At 37.8% G+C, this 20656-nt stretch overlaps 1 protein-coding gene across 1 annotated transcript; it reads right to left on the minus strand.

Moving 5' to 3' along the window:
- Window positions 1-372: 372 nt before the first annotated feature.
- On the minus strand, window positions 373-20323 carry LOC124255468 (transmembrane protein 145-like). Its single transcript, XM_046689385.1, has 5 exons — window positions 19738-20323; window positions 5653-6202; window positions 5007-5262; window positions 3222-3347; window positions 373-1295 (listed from the first exon to the last, which is right to left on the minus strand). The coding sequence occupies exons 1-5, from the start codon at window positions 20208-20210 to the stop codon at window positions 1114-1116; spliced, it is 1587 nt and encodes a 528-aa protein (XP_046545341.1). The 5' UTR covers window positions 20211-20323; the 3' UTR covers window positions 373-1113.
- Between the last annotated feature and the right edge of the window lie 333 nt (window positions 20324-20656).

Here is a 20656-nt window from a genome sequence, read left to right on the forward strand (position 1 = left end):
CAATTTTATACACAAAAATAACAACAAAATATTACTATAAATTATGGGAGGGGGAAGTCATTGATTTTATACATGACATGCAAGCGGGGGTCACATATTTTGTACCATAAATCTTAGGGGGGGTCATTCACATTGTACATGCCTTTCCATGAAAATCATCATTCATTCCCCCCCCAGCCATCAATTATGAACGGTCCCTTAGTGGGAACAAGCAGTGTGCACGAAATTTACACAGGTCCTGTGGTCCCTGGCAAGTAAAAATTCATCAGGACCACTAAATGATAAGTTTGCATTGGTCCTGGTGGCCAGTGAATTTATTGATAGTTAAGTATATCTTCGAATGTTATTTTGGACAAGTGAAGTACAGACAGGATCATTAATTATTGTCCACTCACTGGTCCTGTGATCTAGTGGGAAATTTTTAAAGGTTTCTTTCCCTGAACAAGTTTGTGAAGTTTCGGTTTCACAAGTCCGATGCTCACTTTGGGGGGAAGACATTTATGACAATCAACAGAAAACTGACTAGATGCCAGACGAACCGGCCATGACTGAAGCTCAGTTGACTTTCAGTCAGGTGAGCGAATAACATCAGTAACACAACCTTACTGAGCGTGACAAGACTACACACACACCACACTGTTGGACAGCATACTGGAAACAGCAAAATGCACAGCAATCATATCGAAAATATCACAAACATGACACATGATTTTACATACATCACAGTTTAAAACTTTCTGAATATATAATGCTTTCAATATATATGTTGTATATATTACATAGAATTATGCATGGACTGTCATTCTTAACAATAATACATGACAGATATAAAATATGTTACACTTGTTTGTTATGGCATTATCACACAGTCTCAACGTTCTCTCATCTATTTTTCCTTACCAATCAACCGATTCTTGTACCACGGTAAATATATTATGCTTTGAAAAATGATAATGTTCAAGTAACATGAGCCTTCTTTTAGAAAATACTGATGCAGATATCTGCTGTTTTGAAAATTCAAAATGAATAAAACATTTGTTTTGTTCATAATGTTCGTAAAAAGAGACTCATACATGAGTTATGGCATGACTGTATCAGTGATCGGCTGAAGAACTATAGTGACGTTTCTTCAGGTTCACCCAGTAGGGTCGCGTGGTTCACTTTTCCATTTGCGATGTTGCCGTTGCTCTTCTTGTCTTCAACATGTCCAAGGAGTTCATCCTCTTCCTCTTCTCCATCACTCTTGTCTGTTGACCTTGCAAACAGCGTTGTCTCCTGTATGTCATCCAACAACCCTGCAACATCAGCCCAACACCATTACGCTCCGAAAATAACAAAATATCACAGAAATATTCCTGAATGTACCCTGTATACAGTGAGCCCATCATCAATACTTAAAGCACAAAGTGAGTGAGTGAGTTTAGTTTTACGCCGCACTCAGCAATATTCCAGCTATATGGCGGCGGTAAAGCACAAAGTAAAACTCTTTACATAAAGAATCCTTTCACCATGACAACCACTTGGGAGCAAACGGAGCTGATCTAAAAAAAATTTCGTATCTCAAAGGAGTGAGTGAGTTGGGTTTTACACCACTTTTAGCAATATTCCAGCAATATCACAGCGGGGGAGACCAGAAATGGGCTTCACACACTGTACCCATGTGAGGATTCGACGTCTGGCCTTTGGCGTGACGAGCAAACATGTTATCCACTGGGCTACCGCACCACCCCATATCCCAAGGGAAAGATCAGAAGTATATATATATGTACTCAAATTTTAGCATGATATTACTATCCAGCCATGAACAGGATGCAGTCGAATTTTTCACAAAACACTCCTCGGACCATCTTGAACCATGATCACCATTTGGGAGTAAGATAAAGCTGATCCACCTCTTGTTTCAGATCCCAAAGGAAAGATCAGGAGAAGGATATGTTCAAATTTCAGGATGATATTACTACCAAGCCATGACAGGATGCAGTTGATGCCTAGCATGGCAGATACATGGACTAACTTCACCCAGGAGGTGCGTCCATTGCTCCTGTATAGTGGGAATCTAAAATAACAATTGCTCGATACCATACATGCTGTAGTTAGATATTAAAAACAGCTCCCCCTCGGCACTGATATAACATACATGAGTGAGTGAGTGAGTTTAGTTTTACGCCACTTTTAGCAATATTCCAGCAATATCACGGCTCAACACATTGTACCCATGTTGGGAATCGAACCCAGGTGTTCAGCGTGATGAGTGAAGGCTTTAACCACTAGGCTACCCCACATAAGGAGCTAGACATATTAGTTTATGTAATTATGAAAACAGACATCTACATGTGATCTTTGTGAATTATCAATCCCAGAAAATGCATTGTACTTTACTGCCAGTCCAGTCATTTATAGTCTGTTTGCAGTGAAATCTAGCGATAATTTTTTAAACAAAACAGTAAATCAATTAGAGGAATTAAGATGCAAATCTTCATAATTTTACCTTGCCAATGGAATATTTAAATCTCAGAATTTTACTCATCTTAGGAGTAAGCACAGTAGTTGGAACAGTGAAACAAATGCACGTGTGGTTCGTGATGAGCGTTAACTTAGACCAACTCTACTTGTTCTCGGTGTTTCATTTAATGTGCATACCCCCTTGTAATACAAACCAATAATAGCGATTTGAAACTATGATCGTTTGTTAAACAACTTCTATCCTAAATTGAATAAAATTCTGAGATTTAAATGTTCATTTGGCAAGGTAAAATTATGAGGATTCGCAATCTTAATTTCACTTTATTCGATTTGCTTTTTTGTTTAAATTGAAATTCATCGGTACGTTTTCACTGCAAACGGACTATACAAATGTAATATTCAGCTTATCATGCTTAAACCAGCAACATATTTTTACATTATTGAAATTAGACAATGTAAAAAGTTAAAAAGAGTAATAAATTAATCACTACATCTGTCCTTTAGATAGCATTTTCATAGAGTTTTTGTGTTAAGATAAAAATCAGTTTCGCTGATTTTATAAATTTTTAAACACATAGAAATGGTTTCTAAATAGGACCCATTCAGCTATCTATAAATTGACAACACACACGTTTTAACCTACAACACATCAGCTGAATTACACATACTTTCTCTACAAGTCACTACGGTCAGCTCTAGTACATACATCTGGGACCACCATGTATTGTCTAATATCTTCAGGTCCAGTAAACAAGTACCTGTTATTTCCAGATCATAAGTTTGTAAAGGGACTTCCCCTTTAATCATGTACAGCACGGACTTGCTGGGCCAGAACAGGTGAATCAGTACAGCATATGCCAAGACATCTGCCGCATACGATATACCTGAAGATAGACAATTATCATGGTTAATGGGATCAGGACCGAATCATGTGAACACCTCCACAACAGTGAAAAATGCTGTCGCTTCTTGTTCAAGTTTTGATTTTAGAGTGAGTTAAGTTTTATGCCGTTTTTAGCAATATTCCATCAATATCGCACCTGGGAACACCAGAAATGGGCATCACACATTGTACCCATGTGGGGAATCAAACCCAGGTCTTTGGCGTGACTAGCGAATACTATAACCACCAGGCTACCCAACCGCCCCTTGACTTTAGAACATGAACATAGCTCAACTGGCTCAATCAGACTCAAATAGGCCAGAACGTCTCCTTCCATAGTTTAAGAGTTCTTATAAATGACATTGATTTTTTTGTTTTTAGACAAAAGAACTATTTTTCAATTCATCAAGAAGAAAAAGAAGACAAGATGAATGTCTCTGTTTCAAATATTTAAAATGCATGTTCTGCACTATCACCAATTTTTCCTAAAAATATTTAATTCTACAATTGTTAAAAGGTAAGACAATTGTTAAGCAGGTAAGACAAAAGAACAGATGAGAGTTCTTAAGACCTTTTCATAAGGTTGTAATTAGAGTATTTCAAATACTTTATTCATATTGATAGAGACAGCAAATGACACTGATGTGATGATACGACAATTTTGTGTAATATGTTCATCTATACAAGGTGCAAAACTCAAAAGCTTAAACATTCATGAATATCTGGTACTTGAAAAGAACTATGTCTCATTACAATCAATCTTATATAAATTCCCTTTAACCATGAGTGTTAATGCCAGTTAGCATGGTTACAAGAAGACTAGAACAGTGAGTGAGTGAATGAGTGAGTTTTACACCGCACTCAGCAATATTTCAACTATATGGCAGCAGTCTGTAAATAATCGATTCTGGACCAGACAATCCAGTGATCAACAGCATAAGCATCGATCTGCGCAACTGGGCTGTTGCCAAGAAGTAACCTCATTGATAACAGAATAACCTTTAGAAACCACACAGTTTGCTGAAGAACAAAAAAAGTAATTCAGACTCGTGGAGTGCAGCGTTAACAACAATCGAGTGAGTTAGTTAGTTTTATGCCGTTTTTAGCAATATTCTAGCAATACCATGGCGGGGGACACCAGAAATTTGCTCCTTGCATTGTACCCATGTGGGGAATCAAACCCGGGGCTTCAGCATGATGAGCAAACGCCTTAACCACTGGGCTAACCCCCTGCCCCTTAACAACAAACAAGACCGCCTCCGTGGTGTAGTGGTTAGAGCGCCCCACCCGAGAGTTTTGAAGGTCTGAGTTCGATCCCCACGCCATATACCAAAACACGTTAAAATATGGTACGTGTTGGTCCCTGCCTGGCGCTCGGCATTAATGGATACAACAAGGACTGGTCGGCTCGGAGTCAGTATAATGTGTCTGAGTGGGGTATTCATGCTTCACTGCGGCATGGTATCTCAGTGGGCTAGCACTATAAAACCGGCTTAAGTCTGGGCTAGTACAAACAGCCGCACATACACATACACACGCATGCACGTCGTCATATGAGCGAAATATTCTCAAGCACGACGTTAAACCCAATTTCACCTCACCTCACCTAACAACAAACAAACAAAATGAAACATATGAAGATTTAACTGCATATACATACTGAGAACAGTTTTGAAGCGCCACAGAGCTGACACCTGCGTAGCAATGAGAGCAAGGACAGGCAGGTAGACGAACCAGACCAGACAGAAAGCACCAAAATGTTGGAAGAAGTTCAGGCGGTCAGGGTGGACAGCAGAGCGGAATGTTTGGCGAAGCTCCCACAGAAACCACATCATTATAACCAGTCGAAATGCTAGAGTCAGATACCCAGAGTACGTCTGCCATTCATCCAGGTTGGATATGATGTCTACCTCTGTCTGAAAGAACACATCAGATACAGTGAACTCCAGCAATAACAAACACATATGGACCACTAATTATAGTTCATTATAAAGTAGTGTGTCATACACATTTCAACTTAAGTATACAGCACGTGGACAGGACCCATAAATCCAGTCATCAACAGCATGAGCATTAATCTACACAATTGGGATAAGATGACACGTGTCAACCAAGTCAGCGAGTCTGACCACCCGATCCCGTTAGTCACCTTTTATGACAAGCATGGGTTACTGAACATCAATTCTAACCCGGATCTTCACAGGTTATGGTGTTATGGGACTCCAGTTCCAGTTGATTTCAGTCAACTCTTAAGTTTATGAAGGGTATTATATACTGATGACGTTTCTGACCTATCTAATACTTACTTTGTTCCAGACAAAGAGCACAATATTCAAGACAGTGTAGATTCCCCACAAAGTGAAGAGGACAGTGTTCCTGCTGAGTTTATCAGTGGTAATCTCCCATCCTTTGGCAATGAGCAGGAGAAACAGCATGAACAGACACTGACTGAGGACCCGGACAAGCGTGCCCATGATGCCTAGCCACTCGGCACCCCACCCGTTGAAGGCAAAGATGGTGGTGTCGAGGAGACTGCAACTGATGCCGACCATCTCTAACAGGAAGCTGGCTGTGAAGATCTTCGTCAGTGTGTGCTGCTGTCTGAGGAATGCGTACAGCCACAAGAGAAACAGTAAAGTACACAACACTATGGCCATCAGGTGGATTTCAAACACGTCGTGCAGCTCGAAGGAGAACTGGTGTTCAAATGGGTTCAGATGTTTTGCACTGGGGTCGCCATTGACCATCCATATGTCATAGGCAACTGTTCCATGTTGGGTCTTGTTGTAGCCCCACTGACACTTGGGTTCCTGAACACCGTTACGATGGCAGGCAACTATACTGACGTACCAAAACCTGAAACAGACAAAATATTAGGACTGGTTAGCCCGGAACAATTGTGTCCAGTATTGAAGTGTTGAATGATACAATCTGTGCTTTTTAAAAACATTTTTAGGTTTGTAATGGTGTGGTTGCTATTGTGTGACTCGCCAACATTGTCCGCATTTCCGAATCTCCTCTCTAACTAATGTTAAATCTGGGACAATAATTTCTTAGTAAGGCCAGACCAATAATATTTCTTGTTTTATCAATATGTATTTATTGGCCAAAAATGTTAACTTACAAGAATTTTTTTACAGATTTTTTTTGCCCCATATACACTGCATTACTTGCCAAAAGTAAAATAATTTTAGTATTTAAAAGGGATATTACTTTGACTGGCAATTTTCTTCTTTATTATTTCCTCCTGCCTTTAGGTTTTCTGAGGACAAAAATCCGTAAAACAAGATATAACATTGGTCTGGCCTAAGGTACAAATTTTACTAATTTTTAAGTTTAGTCCCATTCAGGATTGAAACCACTCTCTCAGTGATTGCCAGTACACAAAGTGTGCAATCTAACCCACTCAGCCACTGCAGCTGACACAAAATCTGTAGTCCAAAAATTGATCATTTCTATAATGCACTTTGTGTACCCCTGTGATAAGTTTAACTTGGCACGGTTCCTTGGCTGACAGCTATGAATACTCAATACTGAAGGCTATGAATATGCATTAAGCAAAAACAAAACCTGATCATGATGAACGATACCAGCTCTGATGTTGCTGAAAGGAATTTTCATCCATTTTCAAAGAAACAAGGGCATTCATTATGTAAAACCTATTTTAAGTGTCATCCTAGAATAGAACAGAATATGAAATGCAGTGAAAAGAAACCTAAAATACTGCATGTACAAAGTACATTTCCAAACAAAATAAGAAAAAAATGTTCAGTCACTTACTTTTACCAAATAAATATTAACATGAATATTGACAATACAGAATAAGTGTTGGGTCCCTTCCATAATCGCTGATCAGTAAAATGCCAGCTTTGCTGACTTTGATTTGGTTTTGAATAAAACAGCCAATCACTATGTGTCGAAACACTGAATACTTATAAGGAGCTCAAATATAAATCAATTTGCATATTCATTTAATGCAATATTAACATGTTCAAGAAAATATCAGTCTGTTCTTCCAAACATAGGTGTTCACGCTAACAGATTATGAAGGAAAGGACACATCGGGCAGTGGTCCCAGTCCCAATTACCAGTAACTCAATAATTTTTCCAGTCCTGAGAACATTGCTTCAAGTTCTCATTCAGTTTGTTCTTTGTGTCGTTAACTAGGGCTGCAATGATTCACCCTGACCTCGATTCGATTTTCGATAATCGATCATTTTTGTTTCGATTCTTCATACAAGTAAAACATCTGATTTCATTTAACTCTCAGCGTTTACTTAACAAAACATATCACACTATAACCTTTTTCCAAGATTTGACTAGGAAATCAGGAATGTAAATGATGTAGCGTGAAATCCATCATCAACTTGGCGATGTCTACTAACAACAATTCTCACTGGATAATCAGCCCGGCATCAACCAATCACATTTTCCCTTATTTAAGCGCTCAAAACTGCTCGAGCTGGAGTCAAAATTACGTTCTCGCTGTGTGGAAATAATTTAAGTAGATATTCAAATATCAAATCAGAACAATGATAATGGTTATCGAAAATCAAAACTCAGGTGTCATTTTCGATTTTTGATGAATCGAACCAAATCGTTGCAGCCCAAGTAACCATCAAAATCCACTCAACCAAACATCTTCAAAGTTTCTCTTTTTTGTGTTTTTAACATTTAGACATTTTTGCGTACATACTATCCGTGTCACACACAATCTCTGACTTTTCTGATTCATCCTTATTGTGTTTATTTCGCTTCAGTTGTACTGTTTGAAGACTGACAAATTTGAAAGATAATTTTCAAGCCAGTCACATATTTACCAGGCCATGGTTAATTTTACCAGTTAGAAACTGTAAATATGGTTAATTACCGGTAAACGTGAACACTAGCAGGTATAGCTACACCTGTCAACCACATCTGTGCCACGTATGTTAAAATCAAGGGCTCAATCCCCCAACAATATGTCATATATTTTACAAAGTTCACATTGATTCATACAAATGAAACATTTATGACAACTGTTCCACTGTTGTCATTCTGTGTACTGTTTTACTGGTGATGATGTCATCCCATGTTAATCACACAATTATGTCACATCATTCCAACAACAGGGTAACTGGGTGTCCTACAAGTTTTGTTTGTTTGTCTACTGTTTTAACGCTGCATGCAGCAATATTCCAGCAATATTCCAGTCTGGACCAGACAATCCAGTGATCCACAGCATAAGCATTGATCTACGTAATTGGGATACGATGACGTGTCAACCAAGTGAGTGAGTCTGACCACCCGATCCTGTTCTTTACCTCTTACGACAAGCATGGTTGCTAAGACCAATTCTAACCAAGATCTTCACATACGGTCCTACAAGTGAGTGAGTTTAGATTTACACTGCTTTTAGCAATATTCCAGCAATATCACGGCGGAGGACACCAGAAAATGGGCTTCACACCATTGTACCCATGTGGGGAATCGAACTCGGGTCTTCGGCGTGATGAGCTGACGTTTTAACCACTGGGCTACCCCACCGCCACGGGTCCTACAAGTAACCATAGTGCTAGGACTGGCGTAAGAATACATCAAGATATGGGAGTAATGATACCCTTAGCACCAAGAAAGCTTTGAACAATGGCACCTTGAGCTGATATCTCTGTCTGAGGCCAAGAAATACACATTTTCAACATTTTCACCCAAGAAATGTTATGTATACTACAGAGAATAACCTACAAAGCTGCCAAGATTCAGAACTCACAAACTGAATCACAAGTGACAGATATTCTATTATTCCATGGTGCTCAAAGATAAATGTCTAAATAACCCAAAGATAATAATGTGACTGCATCTGTGTTCTTGACAAAAAAGGGGTGGTGGGTTGCCTAGTGGTTCAAGCGCTTCCTCATCACTTCGAAGACTCAGGTTCAATTCCCCACATGGGTACACTGTGTGAAGCCCATTTCTGGTGTCCCCTGCCATGATATTACTGGAATATTACTAAATGCAGCGTAAAATCATACACACTCACTCACTATTGACAAAACCAAGTTACCGGTAATATACAGTTAAAAGACTCCCAAAATTGATCATCAGTACATCCCCTTGACCATGTACCACAAAGCAATTGTAATGTTAAGCTGATTAACTCCCATAGTGTCAAAGTGCTACAATCACTTTGTGGAATGAGTGAGTGAGTTTAGTTTTACGCCTCTTTTCTATCAATATTCCAGCAATATCTACCCTTGAAAGCTGACAGTTGACTGAACATTGATTGGTCAATAATGATTCCAGCTATTATCATTATCATGCATTATTCACACTGATCACAATAATCATATGCAGATGTGTTGACCTATTAAACATCAGGCTTTGAAGCTTGTTAAATGTAAATTACTATTATACATGCACACAGTTCTACATTTTGACCTCTTCTAATGACCTGAATATATTTCCAAAAGCAAGTAAATTAAACTGAAGATCAATATAGAAATGCAAATGTATTCTAGATTCTAAATGAACTACACTGATCAACAGCTGATAAAATCCTTCTAAAGTCAGTGAATTTATAAAGAGCTTGTTAATTGTAAATTACTATTATACATGCACACAGTTCTACATTTTGACCTCCTCTCATGACCTGAATATATTTCCAAAAGCAAGTACATTAAACCAAAGATCAATATACAAATTCAAATGTATTCTAGATTCAAAATGAACTCCCCCCTATTAACAGCCGATAAATTCTTTCTAAAGTCTGAATTTATAGATTTTGTCATATTGATTGGCTGAAGGCAGTATTGGGTCTGCTACACTTGATGCGCTTGACGTTATACACTGCAACTATAGTCTCTTTGCAGTGATAATGTACTGATGAATTTCAAATCGCTATTATTGGTTTGTATTACAAGGGGGTAAGCGCAGTAGTTGAACAATGAACAATGAAACAAATGCATGTGCGGTACGTGATGAGCGTTAACTTAGACCAACCCTGCTTGTTCTCGGTGTTTCATTTAATGTGCATACCCCCTTGTAATACAAACCAAAAATAGCGATTTTGAAACTAATATGATCATTTGTTAAACAACTTTTATCCTAAGTTGAATAAAATTCTCAAATTTAAATGTTTAATTGACAAGGTAAAATTTTGTGGATTCGCAATCTTAAATTTCACTTTATTTGATTTACTTTTTTTGTTTAAAGTGAAATTCATCGGTACGTTTTCACTGCAAACAGACTATAACACTGACATTAACTGTCTCATATGATCAAACAGAGAGATTTAACAAGGACATTCTCCATCTGTCTGCCTGCAGCATATATCACCTGTTTCATCGATCAAACATACACACAATGTAAAAACTATGAAACCTCGGCCTTGAACACAAATGGATCAATAGGGTTTTGTGCATCCATTTGTGCTTAATGAGCTTCAATGTCTGCCGTGTAAATACCACACCTAATGCTTTAAAGATTGGAATGATACTGTGTGGATCTGGTGAAATTAAAGAACCAGAATTACCGTTGATAGAAAGAAATACATATGATTATTGAAGTGTAATTGTGGCATCGATATCATATATAACATATTGTTATGATATAAATTTGGGGCATTGATATCATACATAAGTTATTATTATGACGTAAAGATTCAACATACCTAATGACTTGCTGAGAGGTGAGGTGAAATGGGGTTTAACGTCGTGCTTGAGAATATTTCGCTCATATGACGACGTACATGCGTGTGTATGTGTATGTGCGGCTGCTTGTACTAACCCAGACTAAAGCTGGTTTTATAGTGCTAGCCCACTGAGATACCATGCCGCAGTGAAGCATGAATACCCCACTCAGACACATTATACTGACTCCGAGCCGACCAGTCCTTGTTGTACCCATTAATGCCGAACGCCAGGCAGGGACCAACACGTACCATATTTTAACGTATTTTGGTATGACACGGTCGGGGATCGAACCTGCAACCTTCCGCTCTCTGCGCGGACGCTCTTACCACTACACCACGGAGGCGGTCGACTTGCTGAGAAAGAAAGTAACTGTTTTTGATAAATTTCAATGTCCACAAAGCAATCCATGCACACACTTGACAAACATGTCCCTAATAATGTGAAATATGCTGTTGTGTTTTTGGAGTGTCTGTATATTTTTTCAAAGTTTATTTTCTGATATTTATTGATAACTGACCAATACTTAGTCAACAATTATCAATAGCCAGCCCTATTCATGTGCTATCACAGTGACATTAATGGACAGTCATTATTCAAATATCCACTACACCATGTATACTGAACTAATGAACATACTAACACAACCATAGTCTGTCGTACAGACCCTGAAGCAAATATATCCAAGAAAGCCCACGCAAGTCTACAAAATGTGGCAAGTCTAGATTTCCTCAGCTTCAGGAAAATGAAAATGAAGAAAGTCTCAGGGCTCCTTTTCATTATATTATATTTTATTTTACTATGAACTTTTTTCAGTAAAATATGTTCATTTCAGAGACTAGTTGTTAGTCTAACACAACCACAATGAGGCAAGTTTGGAGGCTACCGTTCAAGTTGCAGGCTACGACACCATGGCTACTGTGACACAGAAGTAACGCCTCTAATAAGCCTACTACTAATCGCCTCATCTCCTTGTATATTCATGGTAGTATTTCACAATTTTATATTTTCAGCAACCCCATCTTTATGCATGAATATCATGGATACAGCAAGCTGCATATTGCAATGAAAATGACATACCGGGTAGACATCAGACGATACATCAATATGATCAACCTCCAGTTTCAAAGAAATATGTTGCTTGCTTTTTTCATGAAAGAATAGACATTAATATTTTTACCCTGAAGCTACATTGAGGTCTAACCTTGAGGGATTCTGGGTAAGAAAAGGTCCCTGCATCCTGTTGTTGACATAAAAGGCGACTAAATGGATTGGAAGGTAACCCTCAGAGGCTGGTTGATTGTCACTGCATCCATATTGCTTGGATGAGTGTTCATGATATCCATGCTGGGATTGTCTGGTCCAGATTCGACTATTTACGGACAGTTATTATATAGCTGGAATACTGGCCAGCAGGGCGTCAAATAACTAAAAACATCAAGATGAACAACACAAACAATCTCTGAATTTACACCTTTATCGACATGATTTATTCCAACCCAGCTGAAATGAGCATGTAATTTATTATTTGTAAATACAATGGTTGACCATGGTGTACCATGGCTTACTACATCCGGCAAATGGCACCTCAGTTTACCATGGTAAAAAGAGACCATGGTGTACTATGGATTACCATTGAAAAATGAGACCATAATTAAGTCCAACAAGACATTTCTAGCTTGTCCAGAAGTTAGTGGAAAATAAAATGTGTTTTCAGCCAGATCAGTAAATGATGCATTATGCTTTCAATCGGTAACTGAAGCCTTATTATGGCAGACTGTAAATTATACATCAATGGCCTGAGGTTGAGCATTAGACTCTAACCATCGCAGCCAACAGGGAAGCAATGGTACAGTCAACAATGGTACACGCCATAATGACTTGATTCCCCATTAGCAATGATTAGTCAGTCTCACTGCCAGCATTGGACCCTAGAGCAATTTCCAGACCAGATCCACATATTCTGTAAATAATGCTGTAGAAGGCATGGTAAGCTTGCTGTATGTGAAAGACACTTAATGTCCTGGGAGCACTAGTTTCAGTTAGTCAACTCAAATAACACATCCGTGATGGTGACGGGGTGAAAGTGAGTTTCAGTGATGTTTATGTTGTGTTTGTGTGGGTGGCTGCTTGTAACTGTTCATAGAAAGGACAGTTTTACATCATGTACATTGATACTCCATTGAGTAAGGGTTTGTGCACTGGCAAATAAATTGCACTCATTGGCGGATCCAGAGGGGGGGGTTCAGGGGGTTCGAACACACACACACACACACACACACACACATTTACTTAAGGCCACATTGAACCTGTTGAAGTTCATGTGTTTGCATTTGTGGGGTTCAAACCCCCCTCATGCAATAAAATGTAAATGTTGAACTTAAATTGTACATGATATTTATTTCAAACGCTTTTTGAACAAGCGATTCTGTATTTGTTACATGGAAATGGGAAATATCCCTCTGCTGAGTGTCAGAGAGGGTAACAAGAATTACCATCATCAGGTATGACGTAGCTGGGGATCAAAACTGTAAACATTGTAAAAAGTTCCTCACTCATCAAAAAACATCACACATACCAGGAGATTTTTAGTTTTACCCCGCTTTTAGCAATATTCCAACAATATCACAGTGGGGGGACACCAGAAATCCAGCTTCACACATTGTAACCTTGTGGGAAATTGAACCTGTGTCTTATGCGTGATGAGAGGACGCTTTAAGTTTTAACCACTAGGCTACCCCATCGCCCCTACATACCAGGAGACTTAGAAACAATAAACGTACCTCACATTGAGTCACAACAAACCATTAGACAATCCAGGGGTAGATATTCTTCAAACAAAATAGGGCTTAAACAACTGACATTTACCATGTTTATTACATCTTGAGTAATCATATGACATATCTAAATAGAATTACAAATTGTAGACCATATACATTACATGTATTACATTGTATAAATAATTTCAACAATGTGTTTATATCAGGGATATAACTTGAGTCCTGTATTTGAGGGTCCCTTGGTCTCAAACTCTTATTTGCAGGGGTCCTGGACAACAAAATGGGGGTCCCAGACACTTAAATATTATTATTAATACTGTTTTTTGTAATGTGTATCATGATCATCAGATAAATTGTCACAGTAATCAAATTGCAAATGATAGCATAACTCAGCTAGTAACAAACTCAGTGATAACTTATAGTTTACTTGATTGGAATTTTTACAAAAAGTATTTGGACTTTTTCTGCGTCCCTGTGCAAGTGCTAATAATAGTAATATATTTCGTTGCATCCATCGTGAAGTTTCATGAAATTCGCGTCCCATAAATCCTTGTTATATATAACACAAACTTGTATGACAATTTCACATTAATTTCACTAGTCTTCCAAGTATCTAAACCACATACTTGCACCATGTCAAACCCCTCTCAGTGAACACAGTGAACATATCTGAAATGCAATTTTTCATTTACTTTTTAACAGATTTCTCATTTCACATAAGCCATAAGCTTCCACATAACCTTCCATCCCTGAAGCCATTTTCTCCCAAAGACTACACAAGGCAAGAGATACAACTATATTATTGTTGAACTAAACGAAACATGCCTCAATCTAGTAAAAATGGATACACATAAAAAATATTTTAAATAATTTAATTTTCACTTATGGTCGTTTTGGGATAGCAGGTCAGCACCTAATGAAAAAACAAGCACAATTTTCATCATGAATTTGCCCAAAAAGTTGCAACAAAATTTGCATCTCCGTCCCTTGACACTTGATACTCAAACAAAAATTAAATAAATGTTTCCATAATTATATGATTATGGAGGTAGTCTACAGGACAATGTCAGAAATTCAATCAGTAGAGGCTGTACCGTGTGCGCGAGTCGGTCCCCCATTACACGTGCAAGTGACTACCTGAGAGGGGGGTCACTCATTCCCGAGACTGCCTTATCAGTGAAGAATATCACAGACAGGGAAATTCTGCATGTCACACAAAAACGTGTCTAAAACTGTTATTTATGAAAATAATTAAATTAACTTTGCTACAGTCCTTGACAGATGTTCAAGTTATTGAATGACATGAATGAAAATGTAAAAAGAGAAAATTAAATAGTCAAAGTTTGACAAAAATGTACATATTTAAGCAAAATCGTGATGAAAAGAATGATTACCTAGACCATACCATTTATATCCTATGACAATGTGTATGACACACCTTCATCCTACTCATAATTATTTTTGTCAATGGCATCTAGATTCCACCAGAGCACAGTTGTTGATCGCCTACATTCCAAAAGCTTTCTCTGTGAAATACATAATGTAACTAGATTTGCATGCAACTGTCAACTCTCCTTCACATTAGGGGATGTGCAACAGATGCAGTTGTCAAACTTCCATTCACAGTCATGGTTATTCAGAGTTTGCACTTTAATTACTTCTCTGTTTGACAATGTGTTCCACCAGTTCCAGTTCCCAGAATAATGATTGCGATTATATATTCCTGCCAACTAGTGCAATTTCTGAAGCGATATTTGCTTCTGGATAAGAAAAACAATAAATGTCAGGGTATTTCAGATTTCCTGTGTTAAAGGATGTGTGGTTTTAGATCACTAGCAATATTCTATTGATATCAAAGCAGGGGACATAAGAAATGGGCTTCACATTTTCATGTTAACCCATGTGGGAATTGAACCCAGGTTTTTGCCTGAAAAGTGAAAGTTTTAACACTGAGCTAACCTACCAACCCAGTTACCTTAGCTATTTGAATCTTGGGACCCCTGAATTTGATTTTACTTGAAGCCTCTGATCTCTACAAGTTTAATAACAAAGAGGTTTCATGAACAATTGAAAATATAGCCAAAGAGTAAGTACAGTTAAATATTCCGGCACAATCACAGCGGGGACACAAGAGTGGGTGAGTGAGAGAGTATGGTTTTACCCCGCTTTTAGCAATATTTCAGCAATATCATGTCGGGGGTCACCAGAAATGGGCTTCAAACATTGTATCCATGTAGGGAATCGAACCCGGGACTTTGGCGTGAAGAGCCCCTGCTTTAACCACTAGGCTACCCCTTCACCCTTCGGGGGACACATGTAATTGGCTTCGAACATTGTACACAACTGGGAATCACACCCTGGTCTTTCTTGTACAAAGTTAAAGGTTTAACCATTAAGCTGACCCACCATCTGGCAATAACACAGTGAAGGAGTGGGAGTCAAAATCAGAACTGGGCTTCACACATTGTAGTTAGTGAGTATGATTTTACACCACTTTTAGCAATATTCCAGCAATATCATGGGACACCAGACACTAGAATGGACTTCACACATTGTACAATCTTGGGGAATCGAACCCGTGTAAACACTCTAGGTTATCACACCTCACCCAGTGCCACCAGAGACATACTAAACATGCTACGTCTCCCAAACCCCTACATCCCATAACTCCTACAGCCCAGTACCCCCCTACAATCAGTTAAAACAACACGCAGCATTTACCTGTCTGGCATAATGACCTGACCCAAAGGATAGATTACAGGGTGGAGTATACAGTGTGAGGTTAAGCTGCATAGAGTATACAGATGAGAAGGGAATAAGATTGTGCCATTGTTATTCAGGTTTTTGATAAATCGTTTTAAATAACTGAGATGAATTAAATGTTGAACTAGTTTTTTCTAGCCTCCTGATGTACATAGTGAGTAGACAGATTTTTCAAATCGTAATAATATCAGTTGTAATTGTGTTGGAGATAGTAAACTGGGATAAATAATTTGAGATGACTAAACCTCAAGTTTAATATTATTGAACTTTTTTAAAAATGTTTTTGTTATCATCCATTAAAACCATTCTCTCAAACTCTTAGTTTGGTTATTGCTCATTAAAATCATTCTCTCAATTGCTAACTGTTTGGGCAGTCCATTGTATGAAATAGGTAACAGGCAGGAGATTAGCAGTGCACTGGACCATGAACTTTGTTGTTTTAAGCTGTAGGGGTTATGGGATGAAGGGGTTTGGGGAGGTTACCTAGCTATAATCATGACATGCAGTAGTAAACTTTGACTTATAAACAAATAAAATGAATGTCACGGTTACTTGAAGGATTGAAGGACAATTGACACCAGTGAAGATTCCTGTCCACACATTTTTGGGACTTGTACTCGTACACCAAAAGTTGGGCAACCTGGACCTACGCATACCTAAACAAGTGAATGTCTGGTACCTGAAATAGCAAAACTGTACCCAAAGACTTGAAGTGATTGTTCATCTTCAAAACTGTATCTATGACCACTGACATTTTATTCAATGACCAGGAAATGTTTGAGACTGGGGGACATTGAGGTGACACAGATGTTATTACAATAATAGAATAAAATCTGTTTAGCAAGTTTAGTAACCTCTAAACACCACATTAACATGTTCTCAACTAAGACTTTGTTTATTTGTGACACATTACCGACTGTGTCGCACCAACCAGGAATTAATTTCATTCATAGAAACTTACTTTTAAATCAACAGCACTAAATTGAAGGAGGAATCATATGTTTATGGTGTGGTTTAATTTCAAACAGTGTGCAAAATAGTTTCCAAATTTTGCTAGCCAGTCAGGCTAGCTGTGCCTGAAAGTTACTAGCCCACAAAATAATTCACTAGCCCGAAAATTGAATGTAGACAAGAGTTTCTTCATTAAGCTGCTAATATGATGAACATTTTATCAGGCCATAATCTTGCATGATTCAAAAGTGTATCATAAGTTAACAAGTCGGAGAGAGTGATATATTTACGAAATGACCAAGTGATAATTCACTAACCAGTCGGGCCAGTGCATGTGGAGATTTACAGGCCCGACTGGCTAGCGGGCCAGAGGCTATTTCTAACACTGGTTTCAAATATGAAATTCAGCATAGAATTATGGAATGACCGACACCAGCATTTAAACAGAATCATTGGTGCTTGACATGAAAGGTAGGCATGGTAATAATCAGCACGTCAGTGGTATGCACAATAAGGCAGATAATACTGTAGGCAATGTTAACAGTTTGCATTGTGTTCAACATGTGCAACGACATAAAAGTTAAAAAACTCAAAGCAGCAAAACGAGAAATCAGGGTGTGGCAATTCAACAGATACAAATACAAGTCAAAGGAAATTTCAAAAAGATTGGTTGAAGAAATATTACCAGCTAGGATATGTTTCAGATGAGGTACTATAACTTGCTAACACTGCTAATCCTATCAACTTTAAAGTTTGCCTCATACATTTTCTCCTGGCTCATTGGATTTCATACTGGCTCCTTTGAAAACATGTTAAGAGCTCCATGAAATAAAATTTCAACTTTTAAACTAAAGCCTGACATAAATGTGCATTTTGAGTTGCTATTGGCATTCAAGAACAGTGAACATGGTTAAGTCATAGACATACTGAAAGTAAACTCATGCACATGTTTTAATATTCATTTATCAGTGTTTTACCTCGACTCACAAACATGGGAGTCCCAGGCCACTAATTACTAGTTTTGCAGGAAATATGAGGGTCTTGTGAAGTAACGGTTTAGAGAACTGTATGTTTTGATAATTTCTTCAGAGCCTGGAATGAATCATTGATCATGCAGGCTGATGGGTGAAATGATGCACACAACTGCTCTGAAAGAAACAACCGAACACTTAGCAAAGTCATACATGTGTTGTGGGTACAATGAATAATATTGAGGGTCCCTCTGGATGCTGTGAATTATTATTCTGTGTCCATTCACTACATTTGTGCGTACTGAATTATTATTTATTGATCATATATCGGAATGATTGACAGTACTGATATCAGTATGATAATATTATTAAAACTCAGGGAATACAAGTATATAGCATGGTTCAGCAGCTTCCTTTGTGAACATAATGCAAAATGAAAAGTTGAAAACTGATAAGTATCAGTATTTGTTTTGCAAGATACTTTGTATATAGGACTACAAATTAAAAATCTGGTTATCATACTCTGAGATGGACAAGAACATCACTGGGAAAGTTTTGTTTTGATAGAATTTGCAGTATACATTGTCATGTCTGTAAACAAAATTATGAATAATCTGGTAAATGCATCTTAGCTGTAATAAACAAGACGATAACAACAATGTTGATAATAATTTCAAATTTGGGTTAAAAAATACCTTGACAACATAAAAATTCAATATGCATTGTTCCTGCTGAAATAAAGCAATATTTAACATATAATTTTATTTCCAAATTTTAGTTTTCAAATCTAAGGGTTCCCCATAAATTCTGTCTAAGAGTTTGGAAAATTTATGAATTCTCTCAATCCACAAATGTTGACCCACAGGTCCAAATGTATCACATAACAATGCAAACGTGTAAGCAGGTATATCCTTGTATCACAGGCTTTGGGGGACTAAAGAAACATTGGTTTTTTTCTGATCACATAAATGACAATACAAAATCTTACCAACATAATCAATATTATCATTACTCAGGGACATTCAATTATATACAGCATGGTCTAGCATCTTCTTTCATGAATTAAGTGATTTTTTTTTTTAAAAATGAGTGTGCAGTTCCATATTTTAACATGTTTAATGTAAATGATATACACTATTTAATATATAATCAATGACCACAATGGCTGAAGCCATCAGTAAGCCACAAAGTAAGTTAGATATTAACGTATACAGCTCCAGCTGTTGGTATCATCCTAGCAGAATATCATATGTACATACCTTGGTCGTTCTGTGTCCCTTACTTTGTAGGTAAACTGGTACCCAGGTACTACATTGTGTGGGTCGTCTTCATCCAAACATAACATATTATGTGGACAAGGTACCCTCCTGAGAAAATCTTGTTCTCCATTTGGGTTACAATCAACATCAAATGCGATTGTGTCTATCTTGTTGAACATTCTTGGACAAGCAGTTTCCCGTGGCAACGTCCGATTTGTGTAAAATTCAATAAAATATTCACTATCAACCACAACAAGCTTAAGATCCAGGCTTACACTTGAGTCTGTGGTGATGTTTCCAAAAATATAACCTTGTGTTCGGTCTAAATCTGGAGATGTGGTTTTCTGAAAACCAAACTTTGCTAGAAACAAGAAAAATCCTTCCGAGTTCCATGTTCCTTTTAAGTGAAGACATGAGGTATACGGTAATAAAATGGCGATGATAAGAAGCAGCTTCACGTATGAAGGTTCCATTTCTGATATAAATCCCTACGCATAAGTTGTTTGTTCATATCTGATGCAGGCGCATACTTCTACACTTGGAATATATTTCACGCCGGGTTGTCACTGTCAGCTGCGTCCGCCATCTTTACAACAGATGTCATGTGACATCAACTTCCGGATATACACGCGTTTTCTCAGCAGACTTGCTGTGAGTCCCTTGTGAATATCAGATTAATGGCTATTTTTAATGCGCAAAAATTCCTTTCCTGGAATTTTATATTTTTCCGTATAGGAAATTGGTATATTTTAACTGATAGAACAGAACAGAACAGAATTTTATTTCAGTAACAGGCCTCCGGCCCAAAATACATGTACATAAATTGATGATAAGTAGAGCACATATATATTTCATTTAGATTTGTGTTTCTTGTCAACAAAGTATAAAAATAGACATACATCCTTGATAATATTAACAT

The sequence above is a fragment of the Haliotis rubra genome, unplaced genomic scaffold, assembly GCF_003918875.1.
Source record: "Haliotis rubra isolate DU_JTF1 unplaced genomic scaffold, ASM391887v1 Scf60, whole genome shotgun sequence".
Taxonomy (NCBI): domain Eukaryota; kingdom Metazoa; phylum Mollusca; class Gastropoda; order Lepetellida; family Haliotidae; genus Haliotis; species Haliotis rubra.